The sequence below is a fragment of the Anolis sagrei genome, chromosome X (genome assembly GCF_037176765.1).
Source record: "Anolis sagrei isolate rAnoSag1 chromosome X, rAnoSag1.mat, whole genome shotgun sequence".
Taxonomy (NCBI): domain Eukaryota; kingdom Metazoa; phylum Chordata; class Lepidosauria; order Squamata; family Dactyloidae; genus Anolis; species Anolis sagrei.
In genome coordinates, this window is record NC_090034.1 from 109,243,943 (window position 1) to 109,271,569 (window position 27,627).

Sequence of the window (27,627 nt, forward strand, 5' to 3'; positions counted from 1 at the left end):
TTTTAATTGTGTCATTGTGTGTTTAATGTTACTGCCTTGTTTTTGATTTTAATTTGCTATATTGTTGTTGTTGTTGTTTTATTGTTGTAAATTGGGCTCGGCCTCCTGTAAGCCGCACCAAGTCCTTCGGGAGATGGTAGTGGGGTACAAATAACCATTTATTATTATTATTATTAATTATTATTATCATTATTATCCTCCATGGCACCCTGGCTCTGCCTTCCATTCAGACATTCTAAGTAATAAGGTTGAGATTGACAGGCCAGTTATGAAGATGCCGTCAATGTGTTGTGTCTGCTTTTTACATGATGTGATTTGAAGCTTGAAGAGATCTGAAAATATGCAAGTGGTGCCTGTATTGAACTGGTTCTCACGGCAAAGTAAGAGAGCAAAGTAAGAGATTCGACCCAAGTCTTGTTCAAAGGGGAGAGAGCAGCCTTTGTGTGTATGACTCGGTGGCCCCAAAGTGTGACTCCCAGAGGCCTAAGTTTCTGTGCGCATCCCTTCTTTCTGGGGGCTGTGGAGACTCATCCCCACCAAGAAGCTCTGCCCTCCTTTGATTTGGGTGAGGACGTGGCTTTGGTTGCTGGAAGCCGGTTTCGTGTGCTTTGAGGGCTGATTAAAATCAAAGCAGGCACCTGTCAAAAAATCTGAGCCCAAGTTATGTCTTGAATTCCCCTGTCCCCTCCTGACAGTGGCAAGCCATGCGCCTGCTAATAGCAAACTAAGCCCTGCTCCATGAGTAGGAAACCTTTGTGGAGTTGAAGGACAACCTTCCCCAAAGGGAGGAGGAAGAGGGAGCCGATGGGACTGGTTTGGGAATGAAATCCATTCTGTTCCAGCACAGCACTTTGCTTTACCTAACGCTTCAATGCAGAGTTTCCTTTCATTTCTGTTTTCGATGTACAATCTATACCTGAAAGCAGCTGGACAAAGGCTGATGCCAAGCTGTGCCAGGGATAGTTGACTCATGCCACCGTTTCCACAAAGCCAATGATGCCTTGGCTGGTGTCTCTCAGACCTGGAGACACCTTGGATGCGTTGCAAGTTTGGTTAGGGTAATGGAGTTAATTTATGCTTAGGGCAGGAGGAAGCTCTCTTACTGTGATAGGTTTTTACCTTGATGTGTTCTTTCTTGACTTTATTTTATTGTGCTGTTTTAATTGGTGTTTTGTGCGCCAGTTGTGCCCGTACCTTGGGAAGTCTGATCTGGCCACAGTGGTCCACGCTCTTGTTGCATCCCGAATAGATTACTGCAATGCACTCTACGTGGAGTTGCCTTTGAAGACTGTTCGGAAACTTCAATTAGTCCAGCGGGCAGCAGCCAGATTACTCACTGGAGCGCCATACATGGAGCATACAACCCCTCTGTTATGTCAGCTCCACTAGCTGAGCAGTTCCGAGCACAATTCAAAGTGCTGGTTTTGACCTACAAAACCCTATACGGTTCCGGCCCAGCGTATCTGTCCGAACGTATCTCCCTCTATGTCCCACCTCAGAGTTTAAAATCTTCTGGGGAGGCCCTGCTCTCGGCCCCACCTCTATCACAAGTGAGGTTGGTGGGGATGAGGAGCAGGGCCTTCTCAGCGGTGGCCCCTCACCTGTAGAATTCACTTCCCGGGGAAATTAGGTCATCAACATCCCTCCTCTCCTTTAGAAGGAAATTAAAAACATGGATATGGGACCGGGCTTTTGGGTAATCTGGCAGATAGACAAAGGACAATTGACGACTAGAATTGATAGGATTTGACAATGTGGAATGAATTTATGGACTCTGAGCTGGCAAACGTTGAGCACTAGATTGGTTTTATTGATTATGATGTATAATTGATTGTTTTAATTGTTTTTAATTGCTGTTTATATATGTTTTATCTTATTGTTTGTGTTGGCATCGAATTGTGCCTTTTGTAACCCGCCTTGAGTCCCCCCTCAGGGGTTGAGAAGGGCGGGGTAGAAATGCGCAAAATAAATAAATAATAAATAAATTGTGGGCTTGTCCCTTTGTAAGCCACCCCATGTCCCTTTGGGGAGATGGAGACGGGTTATAAAAATAAAGTTATTGTTGTTATTATTATTAGCATGCAAGGTTGTTAATTCTCCAACCAGATGTGTGTGGAGCCAAATCAGAAGTGGCTCAGAGCAGGCGGTCGTGCTTCTTGGCTGGCAAATGGCCTGATCAGCATTGGGCTGAAGCTTTGCTCCGTTTGATGCCTCTTGGGTGGCAACTCTTGTCTTTCACTTGGCCCAGAAGGTTGGCCAGGTCAGCTTGGGGCATAGCTCTGGACTCTCTGGGCTCTTGGGTGCCCACACTTCCTTTGCAGCCATGTGTAACAAGTGCTCCTGATTCGTGGCACGCAACTTCATGCTGTATGTGCAGGTTCTTGTGTGTGAGGAGGTATGCATGGAAGAGTGTCTGCCCAACCCCAAAGGCCACAATCGCCAGGCCTCCAAAGGCACAATCTGAAGAGACGCATGAGGACCAGCCATTCCAACTGGTCAGAACCATCATAGAGGCCAAGGAAGGAGGCCTGGCATTTGCACAAGGCAACCTTATGAAATGCCCCTGGTTTGTCTCCCATTCATGCTGGGTGGGGTGAGGGGAGTTTTCCCTGAAATGATTAGTAATTTGGGCAAATCGTGATTGCAAACTTGGGGTGGGGGTTGGAAGGCCCACTCCCTCTGGTCATGCATAGAGAGTGTTGGTGAGGGTGAAGTGAAGGATGCACATGCCCTTTCCACACTTCCCTGAGTGTGGAGACATGTGTTTGGGGTGGAGGCAAGATGGCTCCTTGGGGTGGTGCCTTTGGTGTGTGTGGGTGAAGTGGCCCAGACTCTCTGGAACAAGACCTAGGCTGGGGATTGTGTGAGGAGAAGATGTGGGGCATTTCCATGGAGGGCTGTGAGAAGGAAGGAAGGAAGGAAGGAAGGCCGGCTGCCTCTCTCCTTGCAGCGCTCCTTTCCTCCTGCCTCCCTCCCTCCCTCCCCCTCCCCTCTCCTCACAGCCTCTGCTTTTTCCCTTAAATAATAATCATAAAAAGGTCAGCGGCAGGAGAGCCGCACACCCTGATTGGCCGAGCTCTGGGCCCTTTGTTCCAGCCGAGCCTCCGGGCAGAGCCACGCGCCGGGGTCAGCGGATGGGGGGGCTGGAGGGGGGAGAGGAGGGGGGCAGGCCTCCCAAGGGACTGGCCATTGGCAAGCGGGGGGGGGGGGGGAGGCTCAGTGCTGGAGCCCTTGTCTAGGAAGGGTAGGGGGATGAGAAGGGCAGGGGGTTGAGCCGTGTCTTGCACAGAGAGAGAGAGAGAGAAAGGCCTTTCCTCCTTCCCTCCCTCCATTGCCTTGACTGCCTTCCTCCAACCCTCTCTCTGGTCCTTGGATGAGGGAGATTTGCCTTGAAGTGGCCACACACACATGCAGGAACAGGCTCCGTTTCCCGGATCCTGGCCAATGTGGCCGGGGAAGTGGCACCTCTCCTCCCCGCAGAGATGCTCTCCCCACAACCTGTTTGTGCCTCTAGCCCTGCCAGCCACTTGCAACTCTTGGACTTGTAGCCCAACCATCACTCCCCCCCAGCTCTGTTGTAACCCCCTCAGCTCCAGCCATTCTTCTTCTGTGGCTCTTGGAAGGAAGCTTTCCTCCTGTTGTTCCTCCCTCAGACCAAGTCTTTTGGCCAAAATGCCCGAGGAGAGTCTCCAAGCTGGCCAAGCAAGGTGTCCCCTTTGCTTACACATCCCTGCTTCAGTGCTGATGGGTCAAACCTGAGCAACTGTGTGCAGTGGTGGAACTGCATGTGTTTGCTGCCTGTGCATGCCTGCTCACCCGTGTCACCCTCTACTTTGAACCTCCCAAAGCCATGACCCTCTTTCCCACCCACATCTTGCCCCCAATTCCTCCATCTGGCCTCCATCTTCCTTGCTGCTCTGTTCTTCCTCCGCTGGATTAGGGGTACTATCTTCACATTCCCAATGGGCTTGGCCCCATGTAAACCACCCCGAGTCCCCTTGGGGAGATGGAGGTGGGGTAGAAAAATAAAGTTCTTCTTCTTGTTCTTCAGTGGGTCCCCCTTTCCCTTTTCCTTCCTTCTGTTCTTCTTCGGGCTGGACTCAGGGCCGGTGAGTTGTGATAGCGAAGGTAATAAAATGGCTGCTGCACTAATGTGAACGGTGGCCATGAGAGCTGTCAGGAGGCCGGCCTGTGTATTAATGGGGAGCATGGCGTGGAGGACGGCCTACGGAGGAGGAGGAGAGCATGGTGGATGAGCCGTGGCCGCAGGCATGTCCCCGATGGCCCCGGACCCACAGGGTGGCTTCAGCCCTTGCTTCTTGGCTCCAGATAATGGAGGCAGGCGGTCAGAAAACGAAACAACCCTGCCTGTCGGTCTTCCAAGGGCATATGAAGAGAAATGTCCCAGAATTAGCCCCAGACGCAAGGCAGGAAGGCCTGGTAATGAGTAAGGTGAAGCGGCTGCCTCAGGCGGCAGAGGAGGGAAGCAGGGGGAGAGGGTGGCTGAAGGCAGTGTCCGAGGCAGAGGGGCAGTGGAACACATTTGGATTTTCATGGGGATTTTGAAGGAGCTGTCCAAGGTACCAGATGCTGCCATTCTCTCAAACAGGTTGGGCCTATGAGGAGAAATGTACAGAAAAAGCTATGTTTCATGTTGTGTGGGTTTATATTAGGTGTGGGCAAACTTGGGCCCTCCTCCAGGTATTTTGGACTTCAACTCCCACATTCCTACTGTCTGTTAGGAATTCTGGGAGTTGAAGTCCAAAACTTCTGGAGGGCTGAAGTTTGCCCATGCCTGAATCCGAGCTGATATTCTTATGGATAAGCATGGGCAAGGAGAATAGAACTTTTGGCAACTGTGTCTTGTGTATGTTTGTGTGTGTGGTTCATGTGAGTTGCATGTGAGTCATCTGTCACGGGCTGCTAGTGCATGTTGTGTGGTGAGGTGTGTGGGTTTCCATGTAGCTCTGCAAGCAGGTGGTGAACACTGTATGCAGCTGCCTCATTGCTTTTGGCACACAGGGTCTTTGCAACCCGTGCCTGTGGACACAGTCGGCATAGGAAAAGGCCGAGTGAATGCACCCTTCTTGTGGCATGTTCTATAGAAATGGGAGCCAGCGGTTCCCATTTTCATGGTAGTTGGTCATTGGTATGGATGGCAGAGAGTGAGTTCTTGGTACAGACCCTGTGTACAGACCCTGGCCAGCCACATTTGCCCATCTGTATTTTATGGTGCAAAATAAACAACAACAGCAGCAGCATTATGGGTTTCTCTGTGGGGTCTGCATGAGGATTGTGGTGCTGGGGACACTGCGGTGTGTTAATGTTACTGGGAATTTGAGCGGTTGATAACATGGTCTTTGGTCATTCTGCCATAAGCCCACCTTGTTGTTGTTGTTGTTGTTGCCAACCTTATTCCTCTACTCTACTTGTTTGCGTTTATACCCAGTCCTGCTGTAGATATGGATTTTGAAAAAGAGCATGTCAAAGGATGGAGGAAAATTGGGGTTTCCCTTGATGTATTTATCCTTTTATGTGGAATATGTCTATAGCACCTCCCAGCCCAGAAAGGCCCTCAAGGTGAGGCAGAAGAAATTATATAAACCAGTAGATAGACTTAAAAAAACTGATTTAGAGATATTAAAACAGGCTTTTAAAACTTAAAAATAATCTAAGAAGAATCCTTAAATATCACTTGATTCAGCATCACGTCTCTGAATCCTGTCCCAAAAGCACTTGCAAATCTAGGCATCCCACAGCTGGAGGAAGTGATCTTTTCAGGACGGATGATTACAGTGTTCTCTCTGCTTAACACAGCAGAGAGGCTGGAAGGGATTCCTGAAACGACCATCTAAAAAAGGGAGGAATGTTCCTCAGCTTGGGCAGACAAACACACTTCTCACCCATTAGCCCAAGATAAGCAAGGCTTTGTTTAGTTATTTAGCTACCCAATTAAAACACTTGTACCCTGGGTCCTTCCATCATTACCAGGCCCTTGAGGCAGTTTACAAAAATCAAGGCAGTCTGCTGTGAAATCCCATAAAAGCACAACTAAAACGAACAATTTGTCACCAGAGGAGAAACATCATTTATCAAAACTCTGGGCAAAGAAAAAAAAAACCAAAATAAAAATAAAAGCCTGTTTCTAATTCCTATCTAGATGTTTTGGAGGGAGAGGCACTGCACAGGGGTTAAGGCTGTATTCCCATTGGCTGTGCTGGTTGGGGATGCTTCACAGTACGTGTGAAAAAGATCTTGGAGTCCTCGTGGACAACAAGTTAAACATGAGCCAACAATGTGATGTGGCGGCAAAAAAAGCCAATGGGATTTTGGCCTGCATCAATAGGAGCCTAGTGTCTAGATCTAAGGAAGTCATGCTCCCCATGCTCTATTCCGCTCTGGTTAGACCACACCTGGAATCACATTGTGTCCAATTCTGGGCGCCACAATTCAAGAGAGATATTGACTCTAAGCTGGAATGTGTTCAGAGGAGAGTGACTAAAATGATCAAGGGTCTGGAGAACAAGCCCTATGAGGAGCGGCTTAAGGAGCTGGGCATGTTTAGCTTGAAGAAGAGAAGTCTGAGAGGAGATATGATAGCCATGTATAAATTTGTGAGAGGAAGCCACAGGGAGGAGGAGGGAGCAAGCTTGTTTTCTGCTTCCCTGGAGACTGGGACGCAAGGGAACAATGGCTTCAAACTACAGGAGAGGAGATTCCACCTGAACATGAGGAAGAACTTCCTGACTGTGAGAGCCGTTCAGCAGTGGAACTCTCTGCCCCGGAGGGAGTGTGGTGGAGGCTCCTTCTTTGGAAGCTTTTAAACAGAGGCTGGATGGCCATCTGTCAGGGGTGATTTGAATGCAATGTTCCTGCTTCTTGGCAGAATGGGGTTGGACTGGATGATGGCCCAGGAGGTCTCTTCCAACTCTTTGATTCTATGATTCTATGATTCTATGAATGCAATGTTCCTGCTTCTTGGCAGGGGGTTGGACTGGGTGGCCCAGGAGGTCTCTTCCAACTCTTTGATTCTATGATTCTATGAATTGTAGTCCAAAAAGGTAATGTGTTCCAAGTCCTGTCCTCCACTTCATGCCGAAGGGCAAATGTGAGCCAGAGCAGGGCTTTCAGAGCCACTCTTGTGGAAAGGCTTCTGAGCCAAAAACACTGGAAACATGGGCAGGAGATGCACCTGGTTGAGTTTAGGCTAAACTTGCCAGCGTGGGCAGACTTCGTCCCTCCTCCAGGTGTTTTGGACTTCAACTCCCATAATTCCTAACAGCCAGTAGGCTGAAGTTTGCCCATGCCTGTGTGAAAGGCTGGAAGACTCTTGTCCTGGCTTCTTGTAGTTTTAAAGTTTCACCTGTTTTATTTTGCACAGAGCGCCGTCCTTGTGCCTAATGTTTCACTCCAAAGCAACTGAGGCTTGAAATGGGAAGGGGCAGGATGCCGAAGGGCGGCAGATGGAGGGGCGGCATTGGGGCTGCCATAGGAGCCGCTGCATGCCTGCCTGCGATAGTGGTGCCGGTGCCACCGTTTCTTTTCAGAGGAGCATTTGTGCCTCAAATCCCCCCCCCCCCCCACGCCGAGCAGCTGACATTTCAAAACAATATTCGGGGTCAGGTTTGGGGCTAAGCTCTTTTGATGTCGGCAGGGGGTCGGGTGGGAAGCGCCAAGGGTCAGATTAAGCTTCCGGGTCACCTCTTGGTTTCCTCTTCGCTCAGGGCTTCAGTATCTGGGCTTGGCCTGAAGCGCCTCAAAGGCCACCACACTGATTTTTGGAGGGGGGGGGTTGGGAGCTGCGGCCCAAAAGAGGCGCTTTCCTTCAAGCTCTGCCCAAATCTCCACTGTGAGAGGGTTGGACCTGGGATAACTTTCAGGCAAAATGGGGCCGGTGGTGGTGGGGGGGGGGGGGGGGAGAAGTTCAAAAAGGGTCTCCCTCCTTCCCCTGCCAGGAAGAGGTGGAATGGAACTAGTGCCTCTGAGTCATCATATGTCCCTGAGGCACTGGCTCTAAATCCACAAAGAGGTTTGATTCCTTGGCGTAATCATTGCAAGGACAACACCCCTAGCCCCAAATTCCCCAATTGAAAAGAAAGGGAAAGAAAAGGCAGAAGCAAAGAGAGGAGGAAAAGTGGCACCGAGCAGGGCATGCCTGAGCGGAGGTTTAGTGAGCGATCACTTCATATGCACTTGCGCTCTCTCTCTCTCTCTCTCCCCCCCTTATCACCATTTAATGAGGTCGGAAGCGGAGCTGCTTAATGAACTTTAACGGGGTTTTAATTACTGGCAGCGCAGAGCGAAGAACCCGCTCGGCAAGGAGGCGAGGCAGCTGCCACCAGAGCGATGGGGGTGCCACTCACTGCCTTGGGAAGGGAAGAAAGAAAGAGCCTCGGGGGAAAGGCTGGCAAGAGCCACAGAGGCCGGAGCGGGCCCCTCCGCCTGCCCCACAGCGCCCCTCTTCCTGCCCCCTTCTCCCTCCTGGCCAGACGGCCTGGGAAGAACAACGCCTGAGAGAGAAGGTGTGCTCAGGGGAGGGGAGGGACACCCCCTCGGGCAGGGAATGGGCTCCAGTGGGTTCAAATGACTGGCAAGGGAAGACCACCAGCTGTGCCCGTACCTTGGGAAGTCTGATTTGGCCATGGTGGTACATGCTCTGGTTACATCCCATATAGACTAATGCAACGCTCTCTACGTTGGGTTGCTTTTGAAGACTGCCCGGAAGCTGCAACTAGTCCAACGAGCGGCAGCCAGATTACTAACAGGAGCAGGGTACAGGGAGCATACTACTCCTCTGTTGCGCCAGCCCCACTGGCTGCCAATCAGCTTCTGAGCACAATTCAAAGTGCTGGTGTTGACCTATAAAGCCCTAAATGGCTCTGGCCTAATATTTACCTGTCCAAACGGATTCTCCCCTACGAACCATCAAGATTGTTAAGATCTTCTGGAGGGGCCCTGCTCTCGGTCCCACCGCCTTCGCAATCGCGTTTGGTGGGGACGAGGGACAGGGCCTTTTCAGTGGTGGCCCCTCGGCTTTGGAACTCCCTCCCAATGGAGATTAGATCTGCCTCTTCCCTCCTGACGTTTAGAAAGCTGGTAAAAACATGGCTTTGGGATACTGCATTCGCAGAATGATGACTGAGTCAATAACTGCTGACTTTTCTGGCGGATGGCGATGAATTTGTGATTCTTTTTTGACGAACTGATTTTTGCTGTAACTTGTATGAATTGCATGAATTGTATTTTAATGTATTTTATATTGATGATTTATAATGTTTTTCTTATTGTATTGAATCTTATGTTGTTAGCCGGCCTGAGTCCCTCCTCAGAGGTCGAGAAGACCGGGTTATAAAAACTCCAAATAAATAAATAAATAAATTAGGAAGAACTTCTTAGAGCAGTTTAGCAGTGGAATTCTCTGCGTCAGTATAGAGGACCTCCTTCCTTGTTTTGAAACAGAGGCTGGATGGCCATCTGTCAGGGGTACTTTGATGGTGCTTTTCCCGCATGGTAGGGGGTTGGACTCGGTGGCCCATGTTGTCCCTTCTAGTTCTACGATTCTGTGAGAGAGAGCAGGAAGCTCTTTCCTTGCTGTGGAGGTGCTAAAGAGCGAGGGGAGGGGTGCATGCCTTTCGCCCCCTCCCTGATCCGTGCCACTGTCCCCAGCCCTTTCTTTTCAATGTGGCCTGCTGAGGGCCAGAGGGAGCGGAAACTGGCCCTCCGAGTCTCTGCCTGTGCCCAGCCTTCTTGTCAAGGCAAGCAAGGAGACCGCTTGGGCATGAGCAGAGGCCTGAATACCAGGCTTTTGGTGTGGGCCATGGGCGCCACTTTGCTCCAGGGAACGTGGGCATCCCTGGAGCCCTCTTCCTCTGCCCTCTTCCTCCCCTGACCCAGAAGCAGAGGTTTGGGGAGGGAGGGAGGGAGGGGAGGGAGGGAGGCGGAGGTAGGGCTGCCCCTTTGTTAGTGGAGGGGGCCTCACCGTGACCCCCCCGACCCGACTCCCGGCCCCCTGAGGGCGCAGCGTCCCCACCTCGCAGCATGGCTCCTGGCAGCCGACGCGGGCCTGACAGACAGCTCTGGCAATCGGGCAAATGGGGTGTGTGTGTGTGTGTGTGCATGTGTGTGTGTGTCGGGGAGCTGGAGGCCCCCTCGACAGGGGCCTGGGAGGGCCAGGACCTCAGCTACTCCCTTGTGGACTCCTCTGCCTTTGCACAGAGGATCGTGGCCGTGCATGTGCACAGCGGAGTGGGCAGCAGCATATTTGGTGGGCTCTCAGCCCCTTCCCCCCAGGGCATTGAGGGCATGGAAACCGGGAGTCTGGGGCCATAGGCTCTCCTCTGCCCCATGCAGATGGAATGAAACATTAGTAGTTTCCCCGCATCACCGAGGGAGCCTTGTGGTCTCCCTGCCCCTGGGGCTCAGTCAAGGGGGAACAGGACCCAATGGGGGATAATGGCAGCTGCGGAGGGTCCTTGCCCCCCATGAGGAGGATCCCAAAGGTCCTCCTCCATTGGTTTCCATTGGTGTTTTGCCCCATACCTCCCCCACTAGAGGAAATGAAGTGGTAGCTCAGAAGAGGGAAGGAAGTGGAGTGTGGCATTGCAAGGATTTGAATCGCAAGGCATTGTTTTCGTAAAATTGTGTTAGAGGAGGGGATTCACTGATCCCCTGCTCTGGAACCAGTTGGAAATGTTGACACTCTTGCATATGATGATCACCTTGGTCTCGCGGCCTCCAGTGTCTTTCCGTTTGGGACCATCCGTAGAATCCTAGAATCAAAGAGTTGGAAGAGACCTCCTGGGCCATCATCCAGTCCGACCCCATTCTGCCAAGAAACAGGAATATTGCATTCAAATCACCCCTGACAGATGGCCATCCAGCCTCTGCTTAAAAGCTTCCAAAGAAGGAGCCACCACACTCCAGAGCAGAGAGTTCCACTGCTGAACGGCTCTCACAGTCAGGAAGTTCTTCCTCATGTTCAGGTGGAATATCCTTTCTTGTAGTTTGAAGCCATTGTTCCATTGCGTCCTAGTCTCCAGGGAAGCAGAAAACAAGCTTGCTCCCTCCTCCTCCCTGTGGTTTCCTCTCACATATTTATACATGGCCATCATATCTCCTCTCAGCCTTCTCTTCTTCAGGCTCAACATGCCCAGCTCCTTAAGCCGCTCCTCATAGGGCTTGTAGTTCAGATCCTGCCCAGAAATGTTGGAAGCGTTGGACCCTGTGGCCTCCTAGGAGCACTTTTGGCCATTGTGCTCTTCTCTCTAGAGAAGAAGGCCAAGGCAAATCCCCCAAACGCCGTCCTCGGCTCACCTTTGGGCTGCCTGATGTTAGAAACAACCACCAACACCCAAGCCTGGCATACAATAAAACCAATGAGAACAGCTTGGAATAATTCGAAATCGTAAAATAAAGACCAGCAGCACATTAAACCATGGAACCCATGGAACAGGGCAGTTTAGAGGCAGGTCATACAAATTAGCCCCTCTTGCACAGGCCTCTAGCGAGGGGGGGTAGGTTATGGGTTCAACCCCCCCCCCCGAAATTTTTCAGGTTAAAAAAAAAAAACTGGTTTACTCATGAATTTTAACTGGTTAACCCAATCCCCATGCTAAGTCTATGAGATGCAAAGAATTAAGAGTCCCTCCAGAACTGCAAGCACGATCTCAAGCAAATATTGACAATTTATTCACACTGTCATTACTTGCAGCAATAGCTGATGTAACGAAGCAACCAAGTTGGGGGTGGGGGGGTGTTGAATGCTCTTATTAAGGAGGCCAGACTTGGTGGAAGTGGTTGACAAGGCCGGAGCTGCAACCCTGCTGTGCTCTTTGCTTCAGCGTGAGCTAGGAGGCAGGTTTCAACCCCCCCCCCTGAAATTTTCAACCCCCCCCCCCCCCCAATTTTCAATCCTTCCTGAATTTTTGTTCTGGCTACGACCCTGCTCTCACATCTTGCATGCACATAGGGGAACGTACTTTGCTGCCCCCACAAGAAAAGCCCAGTGAAGCGCGTACCTGCCCTGCCTCCATTTTGGAGGCAGGGCAGGTAGCCGAGGGGAGAAGGGCTGCCTGACCCCAAGAGGGAGGCTGCTGGGGCCCCGATCCCTCACCCCTCAAGAGGGAGGGGGCTGCGTGTGCTCCCGCCTCGGGGTCTGCCGCAGGCACTCTCGCTGTGAGCAGCGGGGCCATTTTGAGTGCAAAGCTCTTTGGAGGGCAGTGCAAAGCCAGGTGTGTGTGTGTGTGTGTGTGTGCATGGGCACACAGGGTGGGGGGGGGGTTAAAGGCAGGGCAGGACTGACAGCTGGCACAAACTCTGGGCCTGCTCCCAAGGGGCTGCACCGAGGAGAGCCTCCGACTTCCTCAGCAGCAGATGCAGCGAATGAATGGCCCTCGGTTGCCATTGGGAGACCTGGTGCCTCCACACCTCCAATGTACTGGAATGGCCTCTCCCTCCAAGCCTGACGTTCCATGGGGAGAGGGCAGAGGAAGGGCTTATCCAACAAGAGGGAGATTTCAGTGGGAAGAAGCCTGGGAACAAATAGGGCATGGGGGCAGTTGTGGGGCAATTGGCTTTGTGTTTTGGATACAGTGCGGGGGAAATGACCCCCATTGAACAGAGGGAAGGGAGACAAGGACTGGTGGACACAAAGGGCCCCAAGGACAGCGCCGTGGGGAGAGGGCGACTGGGGAAAGGGGTGCGTGGCAAGGCACGGAGGAGGAAGGTCGGAAGAAGGGGAGGCTGTGGCCAGTCCTTTCGCACATTTCGCACAAAGGGGCTCATTGGGCACATGCCACCTTTCTTTATTTTACCCTAACAACCCTCTCATGGTGATGATGAAGATGATGATGATGATGATTATTGGAGGGAAAGATGGAGAGGACCAAGGCTTCCTGGTGCGCTGTGGTGCTTTGAAGGCGGCTCTCCCAAGGGCCAGTCAAACACGGCAACCCTATTTTAGGTTGTGCATCATATAAACACAGTTGGAAGTCAGATGTACAGCACATTTCAGGTTTTGACATCTAATAATAATAATAATAATAATAATAATAAGGTTCTTGTGCGTTTTTTCGGGCTATATGGCCATGTTCTAGAGGCATTTTCTCCGGACGTTTCGCCTGCATCTATGGCAAGCATCCTCAGAGGTAGTGAGGATGCTTGCCATAGATGCAGGCGAAACGTCAGGAGAAAATGCCTCTAGAACATGGCCATATAGCTCGAAAAAAACTACAAGGACCTAGTGATTCCAGCCATGAAAGCCTTCGACAATACAATAATAATAATAACAACAACAACAACACTTTATATATACCCCACTACCATCTCCCCAGGGGACTCGGTGCAGCTTACATGAGGCCGAGCCCAAAATATAACGATACAAGCAATAACAACAACAAAACAGCAATTTAAAAACAACAAAACAATAAAACAATAACATAAGCATTATCAGTAGGACAACACACTTTAAAATCTATGGGTAGGCCAAATGTAATTAAAATTAAAAATAATGCTGGACATGGGCGAAAAAGTGATGGGGCAGTTTGTGGAAACACAAGCAGACCTAAACAATATCAAGTGCTTTGGAGGACAAAGTGCTAAGGCAGTGGTTCTCAACCTGGGGTCCCCAGATGTTTTTGGCCTTCAACTCCCAGAAATCCTAACAGCTGGTAAACTGGCTGGGATTTCTGGGAGTTGTAGGCCAAACACATCTGGGGACCCCAGGTTGAGAACCACTGTGCGAAGGGATCATTATTCTGGGAAGGCACACTGGAACAACCATGTCTTCAAGCTCCTCCTAAAGACTGCCAGAGTTGGGGCATGCCTGATGTCCTTAGGAAGTGAGTCCCAAAGTCGAGGGGCCACCACCGAAAAGGCCCTCTCTCTCGTCCCCACCAATCGCACTTGCGATGCAGGTGGGAGCGTGAGCAGGGCCTCTCCCGATGATTGAAGAGATCGTGTGGGTTCATATACAGAGGTAGGCAGGTCCCAAACTGTTCAGGGCTTTGTAGGTGAGAACCTGCACCTTGAATTGGGTCCGGTAGATGAATGGCAGCCAGTGGAGCTCCTTGAACAGGAGGGTTGACCGCTCCCTGTAAGGAGCCCCGGTTAACAACCTGGCTGCTGCCCGTTGGACCTCTGTTTTAAGAAATGTGGTTTGTGAAGGTTCTGTCCTTTGCTCCCCTTCCTCTTTGGCATTGCAACCCCTCCTTCCTTCCCTCCCTCTTTCCCCCAGAAGGAACCTCTGCTGCAGGTGCCGGGGTGCCTCTGGCTGAGGAGCCCCTGTGGAAGGAAAGGAGGGAGGAAGGAAGGGAGGAAGGAAGGAAGGGGCCATTACCCATTAAGCAACCCACTATTTGCTGCCCTGTAATGATACCCTGAAACCCAACAAATGGGGGGCTGGGCCTCCGTGGAGGAGTTGACCTCTGCTTCCCTCTCCTTGAGCTTGACCCCCAAATGGGGCGGCCCGCCAGGCCTCCCTCAGGCTCAGCCCCAGACCCCCGGCATTTGGGCGCTGGGCTGCGAACGGGAGACCTGCCCCTTCTCCCCTCTGTGGGGCAGCCCTTGTTTTCCCCTTCTGTGTGGTGCTGAAGAGCAACTACTCCGGCGAGCCTGGAGCTGTCCAGTCCTGCATGATTGGGGGGCCTCCTTCCTCCACGGTTTCCGTGCCTGTGTTTCCTGCCAGCGGCGCCGGGCTCTTCTGGGGGACTGCGGCCAGCCAGAGAGCGAGCGAGCGAGCGAGCGAGCGGCCTGGGCTCCTTCCTGCTCCTCGACTTCTGGGTGTTAATTTAATGCTGGGGGGTGGGTGGGTCGGTGGGCAGAGGGGAAAGCAGCCCAGCTGTTCCCCCAGGTTTTGCTGCCGTTATTGCTTTTAAAAAAATTATTATTACTATTATAGCTCTGGCAGGGCCTGCTGAGAACTGCGAAATCGTGACACACAGAGAGAGAGAGAGAAAAAGAGAGAGAGACCAGACAGGGAGGGGATGTCACCTGCCCCCCCCCCCCAATCCAGCCTCCCCCATACACACAAAGTCTGCTGCAACGCAGAAACCAGGGAATGGAATAGGAAAGAAAATGAAATGCGTCTGAAGCGAGGAGAAGGAGAAATGGTCGTGGAAGAGGTGGGGGGGGAGGGGGGGAGGGAGGGAGGGAGGGGGCGCCAGAGCGAAAGAGAGTGAAGGAGAGAACAGCCAGAGCGAGCACGAGAGAGAGAGAGAGAGAGAGAGAGAGAGAGAGAGAGAGAGAGGCCTGGCCCTGCCATCGCCCGGAGCCCCCTCCCTCCCTCCCTCCCTCCCTCCCTCCTCCCTGCTCAGTATCGATCGGCAGCCGTGGCTCGAAACCATTTTCATTGTCAGGCGCTTGGGCTGACGGATGCTGCCCCCCCCCCCCTCAAAGCAAGCGCAGCCACCGCTGGGGGATGGGAGAGGGATGCTGCGGCGGTGGCAGTGGCGGCTTGGGGGCCGATTCCCCACGCCCCGCCATATTAATCCTATTTATCATCCCTGCCTCAGTTTTATCCCTGCTCCAAAATAATCATAACACCTCGCTGCAAATTCCAGTGTCCCTCTCCCCTTCCCTCCCTCCCTCTTCGCCCTCTCGCCTGCCTGCCTTCCTTCCTTCCTTCCTTCCTTCCTGGCCCCCTGCCTCCATCCCTTTCTGCTCCTTCAGGAGGTCCATTGTTCATCGGAAGCTCCCCCCCCCCACCAATAACACATACACACACACACACTCCTGTATAGATAGACACCCTGCAAGCCCCCTGGCCCACCCTCACGCCACTCCGCAGCTTCCCCTTATCATCGGGGGCATGCTTCAGACCCCGCAACGTGGATTAGTTACCCCTTAGCACACATTAAGCACCTTCCTTCCCCTACTTGCAACCGGGGCTCCGATAAAGCCGCAAAGAGGATGGGATTTCATTGCACACAAGAGACACTTTCTCCCCCCTGATCCATCTGCACTGCCTTCCGAATCGGATTAGATCCTTTCCCATTTGGGGGGAAGTGAAGTCCGAACCACCACTTGGGAGAGTAATTCCCAATTAATGAGCCTGAAGTCAAGGCTGAGGAGGAGGAGGAGGGAAAAGGGCCCCACATCCACCCCTGAGGAGCCAAGGGGCCACTTGGCACTGGCCACATCCTGGCAGTAGGATTAGATGTGGTTTAATGGGTGGCCAAATGGAGGGGCCAGGTGGCTGTGTGCCCCGGGTTGGATTCGTGGAGACAAGTGAGATGCTGGAGCCTTTGAGGAAAGGTTTTGGGAGACATTACGAGGTGAAGCTTTGCTCCGAAGCCCATTTAGGTGCAGAGAGGGACGGAAATGGACGGAAATGGAAACACTCCACCAGCACAGAATGGTCCATCAGGCGCCGGCAGCAGCAGCAGGAGGCTCTTCTCGAGGGAAAATGGGGGCTGATCACCACCATTTCCCTCTCAAAGAAGTGACACCTGGGCAGGTGCCTCCAAAGAGACCCCTCCCTTACTGCCCATCCATTTGCCCATCCGCAAAACATTTCCAGCGCGCATTGAAATGATTCCATGCTCTCCCTTGTAGCTGTGCGGTGGCGGGAGAGTTGGCTCCGCTTGTCTTCTCACATGGCGGAGAACGGGAGTGCGGTTGTGGGGCTGCTTTCCAATGTGTGGCTCTCCCACAACCCTAACCCCACGATCTCCTGCTTCTCTGTGGCCCGTCCCCATCCTTTCTGCACCCACCCATTTGCTTCTGCATCCGCTCGGCCTCACAGAACACATGTTTTTTGGGGTCTCGCCGTTCATGTTGTGCCTTGCGATGTATTTATTCCTTTGGAGATTTGTGGCTTTGCTTTCCCCTTGTGCTTTTGCAGTTGTGTACTCCCTGGCAAAGTACTCTTGGTTGTGCAAAGCAAGGCCGTGTGCTTGCGCCTCTCGCTTCTCCCTCTTTCTCGCTCGCTCACGTCCGTTCCGTTTGATGGCTCCTTAATGACAGAAGTGACAATGGCAAATTTCCAATTGGCTTCGTTTCCCCAGCTGCAAGCGCGGAAGATCCATGCCTCCTTCATGCGTTCACACATACCGACTGACTTCTGCTGCAACGACTTTTGTGACCATTTCATAAGTGCTTATCCTCTTCGTAGCCCTTGTTCAGAGGGGTCTCTTGGCGCCCTGAGATCGTGGAGCCCCTTCACCCAATTGGGCTTTCTCAAGAAGTATCCCCCCCCCCCACAGTTCTTGCCACAGTCTCCTTTAAGAATTGCTCTCACATCCCAGGTGTTGGGAGGAGATGTTGTGGTTCTTTTGGCAGTGCTATGGGAGCCCTGACACTGGAGCTCAATTACAAATTAGAGAAGGAGCCGGCAGCGGAAGCATGGACCTCAAGGAATGTGAACAAGTGGGACCAAAGCAGTTGTGTGTGCATCATGCATCTCATTGTTCTCAGTACCTTCCTTGGGGTTTCCTACCCCTCTTTTCCAAATCCTAAAGATTTAGTTTTCAAAAGAAAGATGACAAAAGTTAAAAATAAATGTAGTGACCAGGAAAACAGGCAGCTTATCTGGCATTGCAGACATGAATTACGTTTTGAGTCTCCTGTAAGAATTGCTCTCACATCCCAGGTGTTGGGAGGAGATGCTGTGGTTCTTTTGGCAGTGCCAAAAAGGGCACTTTGCCCATGCTCAGAGACACTGGGCTCTGTCCTTGACTTGGCTGGCGAGACAGGGAGGGCCAGGGGAGCCTTGGCCGCTTCTTCTCCCCCCCCCCAAAAAAACCCACCTCTGTGATGGGGTCCCATGGGTCCCTGGAGCTGGCTTCCCCCTGGACCCAGCTGCGATGATTTATTATTCCTATAGTGCTTAAAATAAACAAGACGCTTTGCAGAAATTGAAATAGAGCCACGTCCGCCTCCGAACGCTTACAGGGTAATTACGGAGAAGCGACTGAAGGGAAAGGGTGCCAAGAGGGAGGCATGTGCAGGTTATGCAAAAGCAGCAAACAGGCAGCCCCTTCTGCTCGTAATCTATTTAAATAATACTTTTAAAAGAGTCATAAGAGAATATTAAGGAAGAGAAAGGAAGAGGAAAAAGTGTTTTATAAAGACAGAGGAAAAAGAGACCCAGAGACAGAGAGGAGCATCTCTGGGGCACCAGCTCTTCTGCCTTCGGATCCCAAATGAGCGTTGGATGTGCATCGATGAGGGCAAGGCTCAGCGGCACCCGTTTCAAAGACTATTTGCAGCATGGAATTTTCTCTGTGCAAAATTCACACCAGGACTATTTTGGCACAGAAAACATTCCTTGCAGAAAATTCTGCTTCTGACCAAAGATGTTATTTCTGCACAGAAAAGGGTGATTCCTGTGCATTAAACTCGTTCCTGAATTTCATGCAGAATCAGTCCTGAATTGTGAAGATTCTCATCAGTCTAGGAATATTTATGTAGAGGAATATATTTTTTAAATTCTTTCTATCCTCTCTGTTGTCTCTTGCCAGCCTGTTTCATGCAAGATCTTTGGAAGCCTGAAGAAAATTCAATGGAGGGGCCTCAGATTTTTAGGGGAAGGAATAGGGAAGAAAAGACTCTTAAAATTCCGATACACCTTGGAGTTATAAAAAAGAATTTGTAAATTTGTTTTGAGTGTTGGAATGCAAAATGCAATTGATGTGATACAAGCCAAGTTCTGAGACGTCCTGGAAGCCGGAGTCAAAGGAAAATAAAATAATAATTCTTGGCTGCAACGCCAAGAGGGGTTCTTGACGAATCCATGGTGGCCAGCCTTGTCTACAGTGAAGCTTTTCCTTGGAGATGGAGATACTTCTAACCATTGTTTGTGAAGATGACTTGTTTTGGTTAAGATTAACAATTGTGGTGTTGGGCTTGATTGACACGCTAAACAGTGTTGGACTTGCGGTGGAATCGGAAGAGAAATTTCCAAACTCTTTACAGCTATTCTGAGGGGAAGAGCCAGGAGCAGAGTGGCCACTCTTGTCGCACTAAACGGTGGCCCTCCATGCCTTGCCGGAGTGCAGCTCACAGCATCCCTGGCCACGGACAGTGCCGGCCTGGGCAAATGGGCCCTGAAGTGTCACCTGGAGAAGGACAGTCTGGAGCAAACCCTGATTGTGGGTGAAATCCACTATCGGGAGAAAGTCCAATGCGATGAATGCCTTCTCCCTGGAGGGTTTCTTCTGTATCTTCAGAGATTGTCACCAGATTTTGTTAGACGTGGTTTCTGATACTTGAATGTTTTTGGAGATCGCTCCTCAGACAAGCATCTCGGAAATTTGGAGGAAAACTAGACATTTCAACACAGCTCACAAAACCCGGCACAAAGCCTTTCCTGTCTTTTGGGTGAAAAATGAGGGTACAGGACAGGTTTGGATTAAAAGTTACTTCCCCCCCCCCCCCCCATCTATCAGATCTCCCTGTGGGTCTGCTGTTTGGAGGATTCTGGGTGCGGTAGCAGCACACCTGTGGAGGCCTGTGTTTGTGGAAGGAAGCCGATTGTTGCCAGCGGTGGACCCCAAACCAGCCGTGCCCCCACCCACGCCCCCCGTTGTTCCGCACTGGTCCTGGGCTGCCCCCCAATGCCGCTGCCCTCCCCGCCTCCCCCTTCGCCTGCTCCCCCGGGAGCACACTCTAATAATGTATTTGATCGACTGGCGGCCGCGGACAAGCGATTATTGTCTTGTAGGGAGTCAAAAGTATTGATCGGGGGAGAAATATGAGCAGCGCGATGGAGCCGGCGCGTCACATACAATAACCGCAGCCCCGGGGGAGCGCCCGCGACACCGGCCGTCTCCTCTCATTACCGCCCGCTGCAGCCGGCCACGGCAGCCACGATGGGGGGGGGGGGAAGGCAGGGGTCGGGCGGCGGAGGGGTCCCTGCCCCTCGACGCTGGAACTTTGGCTGCTCTGGACGATGCCCACAAGGCTCTCCTTCCATCAGAGGGGGGGGGAGATGGGGCAGGGACAGGGCTGTTGCCACACCAGCACTGACCCAACAGCCCTGGCTCTGCTCGCGCCTGGCCACCTGTCGCTCCCCTCCGGTTGCCTCCAGAGCAGCAGAACAAGATGGCAGCCTCAGAGTGGCCTTCGGTCTGGATGCCTGGGAACCAAATGGCAGGGCTGCAATGGAACAGTATGAGGTGTCCTTTGCATGTGAGCCCAGCTTTGTGTTGAAGGGAACGCCAACTTCTGGGCATCGCGTTCCCATACTGGTCCGTGCCTCACGGATTGGGCCTTTAGCTCTCACGGCTGTGGCTGACATTCAGTGCTACCCAGCAGTTATGGATCTTGTTTGGACATCCTTCGGATGAAGGTACAAGAATCCTGTCCTGAGCACAGAGGCAGCCTTTGCTAGGAAAGCAGAGTGTGAGAATTAATATGGGAGATGCCTATTTGGGAGATGCCCTGGCTCCTTGGAGATGTCAGCCCATTAAGCTCAGGAGGCCTCGCAATTCCAGGCCGTTCATGCAAAGCAGAGGCTGGACTCGATGGCCCTTGGGTCCCCTTTCTCTGCCAAGAGCAAAGGCACGCAACACAGCTTGCACAAAGGGCTGCGTACCTTCTTGGCGTTGGACGCCTGAGTGTTAGTTCTGCAAGGGTTCTGTGAGCATGTGTTTGTTTTGTGTGTTTCAAGTGGACCTTGGCAGAAGTGCTGTGGTGGCTGACCCAGGCTGAGCATCCACTCTCTAACCACTCAAAGCTTTTGTGGCAGTTTGTGGCCTCTGCACTTGGGGTTTGGGAAAGGAATGATCCCAAGTCCAGTTGTAGGAGCCTAGTAATGTGTAGAGAGAAGGATGTGGCCAAGTTAAATGGCCTCCTCTGGGGCACTTCTTGGGGCCCTGTGTCCTCTTGGGAGCCAGTCGCTGGCTGGACTCCTCTCCTCTGAAGGCAGAGCGTGAATGCGCTTCTGGGCGGCTCCAGGGGAGGGAGGCATTTGTGGTGCCCTGCTGCCCCCCAGTGGCCAGAGTCTGGGAATGCTGGCCCAGTCACTAAGGTCCACCCGGGCGCTTGACCATTGCTGGGGGCTAGTGGCCTCCTTAATAATAATAACAACAACAATAATAACTATTTTTCTACCCTGCCTCCATCTCCCCAAAGGGACTCGGGGTGGCTCACGTAGGGAGGAGCCCGAACAAACATGTTTAAAATATACACTCACATATAAAATACAACAGCACAAAACAGAATAAAGCAATAACATTGTAAATTAAAGCAACCATCAAAACAACCACCAATGAATCTGCAATAATATACAATTCCTGGGCATGAGTGGGCAGACTAGTGCCACTCAATTGTGAGGATAGGACTGGTGCCCAGCTTCATTTGTTGCATTTTATGGGGATGCAGAGAGCTCCTTTCTGTTTGCTTCTTGTGTCTTCTGTACTTGCCATAAAGGGGAGAGAAAGAAAGAGGGAGGCAAAAGTTGTTTTTTGACTGAAGGTCTGGAAGCGCCTCTTCTTGCTGCCTTCAAGGCCTTGGGTTTCATGGAGAAGTAGTCTAGCGGGATGTTTTGGATGCTCGTGCCCAGCCATTGTGACACTGAAGTCATACCCAGGTGTTTCTGAGCATGAGCAGAAAGCATTTGTGTCTGTTTTGGTGATGAGCAAGGAGGTACATCTTGGCTTATTTTGCCCCCTTATGCGAGACAAATCATGAAGGAAGTTGTCTGCCTGCTCTGCAAGGACACCAAAGCGTCTATGCCATTATGAGGAGAAAAGTTCAGGAAAGCTACACTCAGGGACGGCTCAACCTATTATGCAAAGTAAGCATTTGCAGTATAGTTAATTTTGCCCAGGGGCAGGCATGTAGCCGGGGGGGGGGGGGCTTGGGGAGCTTCAGCCCCCCATGAAATTCTCATGGTGGTCCGCGAGAAGGCCTTACTAGTATATTATTTAAACTGTTATGTTTATTCATATCATGATCTGATCACCTTGCTCAACATATCCCATATGCATGGGGGTATTGGGGTAACGATACAAAAGGTTTGCTAGGGTAGACCCTCTTTCACTCAGACTCAGCCCCCCCCCCCGAATCAAACTCAGCTCCCCCCGAAACAAAATCCTGGCTACGGGCCTGCCCAGGGGAGCTCTTGAGGCGCTCTTGGGGGAAAATAGACCTTGACATATGCAAGTTGTAGTTACTGGGATGTACCGTTCACCTACAATCAAAGAGCATTCCGAACTCCACTAATGATGGAATTGAACCCAATATGGCACACAGAACTCCCACGACGAACAGAAAATATATATCAGTGATTGGTTGGGGGAGGGGGGTGCCAAAATACTGTTTGCTTACCGTTGAAAATTACGTAGGGCCACCTCTGGCTACACTTAATGTTTGTGTACAGGAATGTATGAGTTTAGACCAGGCATAGGCAAACTTAGGAATTGTGGGGGTTGAAGTCCAAAACACTTGGAGGAAGGGCCAAAGTTTGCCCATGCCTGCCTTATACAGACTCCAGGAGGAGTCTGAAGACAAAGGGGACGCCTTGGCACTGTTGCCTTTGTGGTGTGCCCAGGGCCACGCTCCCCGCCTGTGTGCGCTCACATTCTCCGTCTCACACACACTCACTCCCTCCCTCACTCTCTCACACACAAGGCCTGCTATGGCTCCTTCCTCCCAGCTGCTTCCTGCCACATTTGCTGCTCTGGCTTCTGAGGCGCACGGGGACTCCCCCAGACTTGCCCCGAAGACAGAGGAGGAGAGGCCCTTCCTTGTCTGCCTGCTGCCCTTCCCCTCTTGCTCACTCGCTTGCTTGCTGGGGAACACACACACTGCCTGCCATCTGCGCCGCTGGCACCGGCCACCCTTCCTCCTCTTCTTGTGCCAGGCAGCAGATCCTAGCCATGGTGAACTGGGGCCTGTGGGCAACAGGTAAGCAGCCATGCCTTTGTGCGCTTGCCTTGCTTCTGTTGCCACGCTCTCTTTTGCAGTCACCTCCCTTTTCTGCGCCAGGGAGCCCGCCTTGCCAGCGGTTATTCTGCATCCCCATTGACCAGAGGCAGACGGATGGTCCTTGGTGGGGCAAAGGCAAGGAAGGAATCCCACTGGCTTTGTGGAGAGGGCTGCTGGGGCCGCTGGCTTTTCAGCTCCAATGCTCTCAAGCTGCACTTGTTTCCTTCCTTTCTGTCAAGGGTTTGCTCCAGGTGTTGCAGATGTGTTGCACTCCCAGCAGCCCTCTCTCCTGGCCAGGGTGGGAATTGCAGTCCCACAACAACTAAAGGAATAGTTCCAACAGACCTCACTACCTCTGAGGATGCTTGCCATAGATGCGGGTGAAACGTCAGGAGAGAATGCCTCTAGACCATGGTCATATAGCCCAAAAAAACCTACAACAACCCAACTAAAGGAATCCTAGTCCCGTCTCCTTCGGGCCCTTCTGGGCTGGCTGTGCCATGCCCTAAATGTCCCTCAATGCACCCCCTCCCCCCCTCACTGACCACCTCCTTTTAATAAACTTTAGGAAGTGAGTCTTTTGAAGGCTCAGCTTCGAATGCAGTCATGGAATTTTCAAGACAGACCTTTGAGCTGGCCAAGGAGCGCAGGAGCCAGCCTTGGCTTGTCTCTGGCCAGGGAGGTTCCTCCTGGACAGGCCATCCTGACCTTTCCCTTCAACCCTCCCATTTCTAGCATGGTACAGCCTGAGCTCTTGCAAAATCCTCCACGCCTAGAACTCTTAACTTTCCTTTCCTTGCTCACTTGGCCCGCCTCCTAATAATAACAATAACAATAACAATAACAATAACAATAACAATAACAATAACAATAACAATAACAATAACAATAACAATAACAATAATAATAATAATATACCTTTATTTGTACCCTGCTACCATCTCCCAGAGGACTTGGTGCGGCTTACATGAGGCCGAGCCCAAATACAACAGTAAAACAACAACAATACAACAAAATGAAATCAAAACAAAGCAATAACATTAACAAAACACCACGACGCATTAAAATCTATGGCAGGGCCAAATGTAATAGTTAAAATTAAAAATATGCTGGGCATGACCAGGTGAAAAGGGTAGGTGTTTGGAGGGGGGTGGGGCATGCAGGTATCCTGGGTCTCTAGTAAAGTGCATTTGGGGACATATTGCTTGGAGTTTCCTTATTCTGGGAAGGCACACTGGAACCAGGGGTAGCTCAACCCATTACGCAAAGTAAGCATTCGCAGTAGAGTTGATGTTGCCCAGGGGTGCTCTTGAGGTGCTTTTGGGGGAAACCAGACCTTGACATATGCGAGTTGTAGTTACTGGGATGCATAGTTCACCTACAATCAAAGAGCATTCTGAACTCCACCAATGATGGAATTGAACCAAATATGGCACACAGAACTCCCACGACAAACAGAAAATATATATCAGTGATTGGTTTGGGGGGGGGGGGGGTGCCAAAATACTGTTTGCTTACTGTTGAAAATTACCTAGGGCCGCCTCTGACTGGAACAACCATGTTTTCAAGCTCCTCCTAAAAATTGCCAACATTGGGGCGTGCCTGTTCTCCTTAGGGAGAGAGTTCCAGAGTTGAGGGGCCACCACTGAGAAGGCCCTGTCCCTTGTCCCCACCACTCGTGCTTGCGATTCAGGTGGGATTGCGAGCAAGGCCTCTCCAGATGATCGTAGAGATTGTGTGGGTTTGTAAACAGAGATGCGGTCCTTCTCTTGCAGTACCTAAACTCTTGGTTTCTAACTACTGGAAGTAATTGCAATGTTAGAAATGTTGGGACCAAAGGAAAATAAATGTCAAGAGGGTTTGTGGATGTGCAGCAGACACATCTGTGGGAGAGTGGAAGCATCTGCAAGAAGCTGCTGCCCCAGGTGAAGCTCTGATGGTGGCAGGCCAAACACTGAGGAGACCTGCCTGAGAAACGGGGCCGGCTAGAAATCTCTTCCCCAATACCTGTGGGCGAGGCTGGTTTCTAAACGTGAAAGCATCTCATTAGGAGGTCCTCCTTGTAGCTGCCCCATGGCAGAGGAGAAAAAGTCAGAGGATCTGGGCCTTGGACAAGAGGGAGGGAGGGAGGGGGCAGCCCCAGGGCATCTGTTTTTAGCTGGGCTTTCAGTAAATGAGAGGCTGTTTATAAAGCGTCTAAAAATGTGAAAGGGAAGCAGAAGTGAAAGCCAGCCAGAAGAAGAGGAGGGTGGCCAGCAGTTTGGAGGAAGGGAGGGGGGTGAAGAACGCCAACGCCGCCGCAGCAGCAGGTCGCAGGCCCTGCCAGAGAAGCCCCAGAGACCCCCAAGGGCTCCCATCACTCACGGGAAGGTCAGGGCAGGTGCTGTGGCTTCCTGGATGGTGTCAGTCCCACCTGTTGCCTGGTCACCTCCTTTTCCTGCTCTCTTCTCCTCAGGATATGGCCCCAGTAGGGCAGCCACAGCTCAGTCCCTCCTCTGCGGCCCCTTCCTCTCTCCTTTGGGGTCCAAACTCCAGCTTCAGTTGTGTTGGCTCTGCTCCCGCACGCTCCCACAGCCCGAGACCAGGAACCTGTCGCCAGCCTGGCTTTGGTGCCTCTCCCCTGGTTCCGTCACCGTCTCGGTCCTCTTCTCATTTCTTGACCACAGTCTCTGTTTTGGTTAACAGCAAAGCCAAGTGATGACAGGAAATCTTCCTAATCCTCGTGCTAGAAATGCTGGGGAAGTGCTCAGGGTGCAGATCTCTGTGCATTTCGTAAAAAGGCAAACAGACCTGCGCTTAGAAAGGCTCCTTTGGGCTTTGGGGGCAATGGCGGTGGTCTTGGGGATTCTTTTAATCGGAGCGTGTGAGGATTCCGCAGAGTGGTGTCCTGATGGGCAGGCCTATCTCCCCGCTCTGTTCTGTGAAGCCTGTCCCAGGCCTTTCCCATCATCTCAATGGCTGCCCCCCTCTCTCTGCCCCCTCCCCCCCCCCCCCCCGCTTGCCCCCCTCGTCCTCCTCCTCTTTTTCAGAAGTAAGAATGTCTAAGCCCCTGGAGCTGGAGAAGGCACGGCTGGAGCTGCAAGAAGAGCACACAGGTAGCCAGGCCCCCGGGCCCCCTTGCTTCAGGGGACGTAGGAACAAGGGGCCCTCAAGGGACGGGGACCCCCTTCTCCCCCATGACCTGCCCCATAGCAAGGGTTTTGACCCAGAAAGCCCAGAATGGTGGTATCATCCCACAAGCAAGATTTGCTGGGTATTCGGCTTACCATGTCCAGAGTTGGGGAAGTTACTTTTGGGGGCTTCAAGGCTGGAGAGGAGATGAGCACACTGCAGGCAATCCTGGAGAAAAAGTCAGAGTGGGCCCAGCAGGCTCCGTGGGGGCTCCGTGGGGCTAGGGATGTGGGTCTAGGAAGGAAGTGAGCTCTCTGGGTCGCATTTGTGATGAGCTTCTCTTCTTTGGTTATAGATACAGAAAGAAATGGACCTGACACAAACCACCAGGTGAGAAATGTGGGGCAGGAATTTGGAGTGGCAAAGTGGGGCATGGGGTGGGGGCGCGGGGGGGGGGGTGGGGAGCCATGGCGGCACAGCCCCTGCTTGCCCGGTTGCTCACTCTCTTCCCCTCTTTGACCCCCACAGACCCAGCAGAGCAAGCCTTCTCCGTTCTCTCCGTCCCCCACCAGCACCGGCACCAAGGTAAGGCCCGCCTCCCTGCGCCACCAGCACCGGCCCTCCGGCCCCAATCAATGTGGCCAGTGGGCAGGAATCAGGGGGACCGATGGCCCACACCATAGGAAAGGAATGGCTTGGAGGGGTCTTCTGGCCAGCGGGAAGCCCTGTCTTTCCTCATTGCATGTGTGCTCCTCGCAACCTTGGAGGAAGCCCAGGGCTGAGCAGCACTGCAAATCAAGGCTTCCTTGGACACTGGCTGCTGCATTTCTAGCAACCATTAACAACAACAACAATAGTGACAACAATAACAGGATGTAACAAAATTTGGAAAAAAAATCTGTTTCTGGTTTTAAAGTGTTATTGCTGTTTAATTTCTTTGAAAATGCTTGTTCTACTCCAGAAACTATTATTTTTGTGGCTGACACAAACTAGGTTGGATTGGTTGAGACTTGATGATGAGATACTCATTGAAAAAACCAGAGCAAAATCCGCTACAGGATGATGTCCCTCCCTCCCGCAAATGCAAATTACTGGCAGTTTAATAAACTTTTTCCATATTTTTAATGATCAAACCAATTAGGAAATGACATTTATAACCCAGGAACAAAAACTGTAGTGTAATTCTCTCTGTGGACATCCATGAAGCCAGAACAGGCTTTGGTGCCCCTCAGACCCGCATCGACACTGACATTTCCCTGTGTGTTCCTTGCCACCATTCGCCTAAACGTTGCCCCAGGGGCTGCAGGAGAGCCCGAATTTCCAGCTGTTCTGTCTGGAAGGAAGAGCTCCATATGCGCAGGGAAGAAGTGCGTTTTCTTTTTGACAGTTACACGTAATGCTACTCCTTCCTTTGGAAAGAGGCTCCGATCAGTCTCTCTGGCCAGTCCCCGGTATTTCTTCGGGTCTCCCGCTCTTCCAATTAGAAATCCGCCTCCGTCCTTTCGTGATTACTGGCAGTGCCGGGAGGCTTCTTTCTGGGAGCAGTGAAGGGAGAAGTGCCGCAAAAAAAGCCAATGGGATTTTGGCCTGCATCAAGAGGAGCCTAGTGTCTAGATCTAGGGAAGTCATGCTCCCCATGCTCTATTC

The 27,627-nt window shown here is 51.9% G+C and overlaps 1 protein-coding gene across 4 annotated transcripts in view; it reads left to right on the forward strand.

The window, feature by feature from the left end:
- Positions 1-27,627, forward strand: part of LOC132780157 (POU domain, class 2, transcription factor 2-like) — an 86,549-nt gene that overhangs the window by 44,761 nt on the left and 14,161 nt on the right. For 3 of the 4 annotated variants that reach the window (XM_067461182.1, XM_067461181.1, XM_067461184.1), the window contains 3 exons: positions 25,899-25,964; positions 26,336-26,370; positions 26,509-26,565. In XM_067461182.1, coding sequence (XP_067317283.1) covers positions 25,899-25,964; positions 26,336-26,370; positions 26,509-26,565 — 158 coding nt within the window. Of the gene's footprint in view, positions 1-22,756; positions 22,849-25,898; positions 25,965-26,335; positions 26,371-26,508; positions 26,566-27,627 lie in introns of those variants that run through there. The other variant, XM_067461183.1, reaches the window with a different exon arrangement.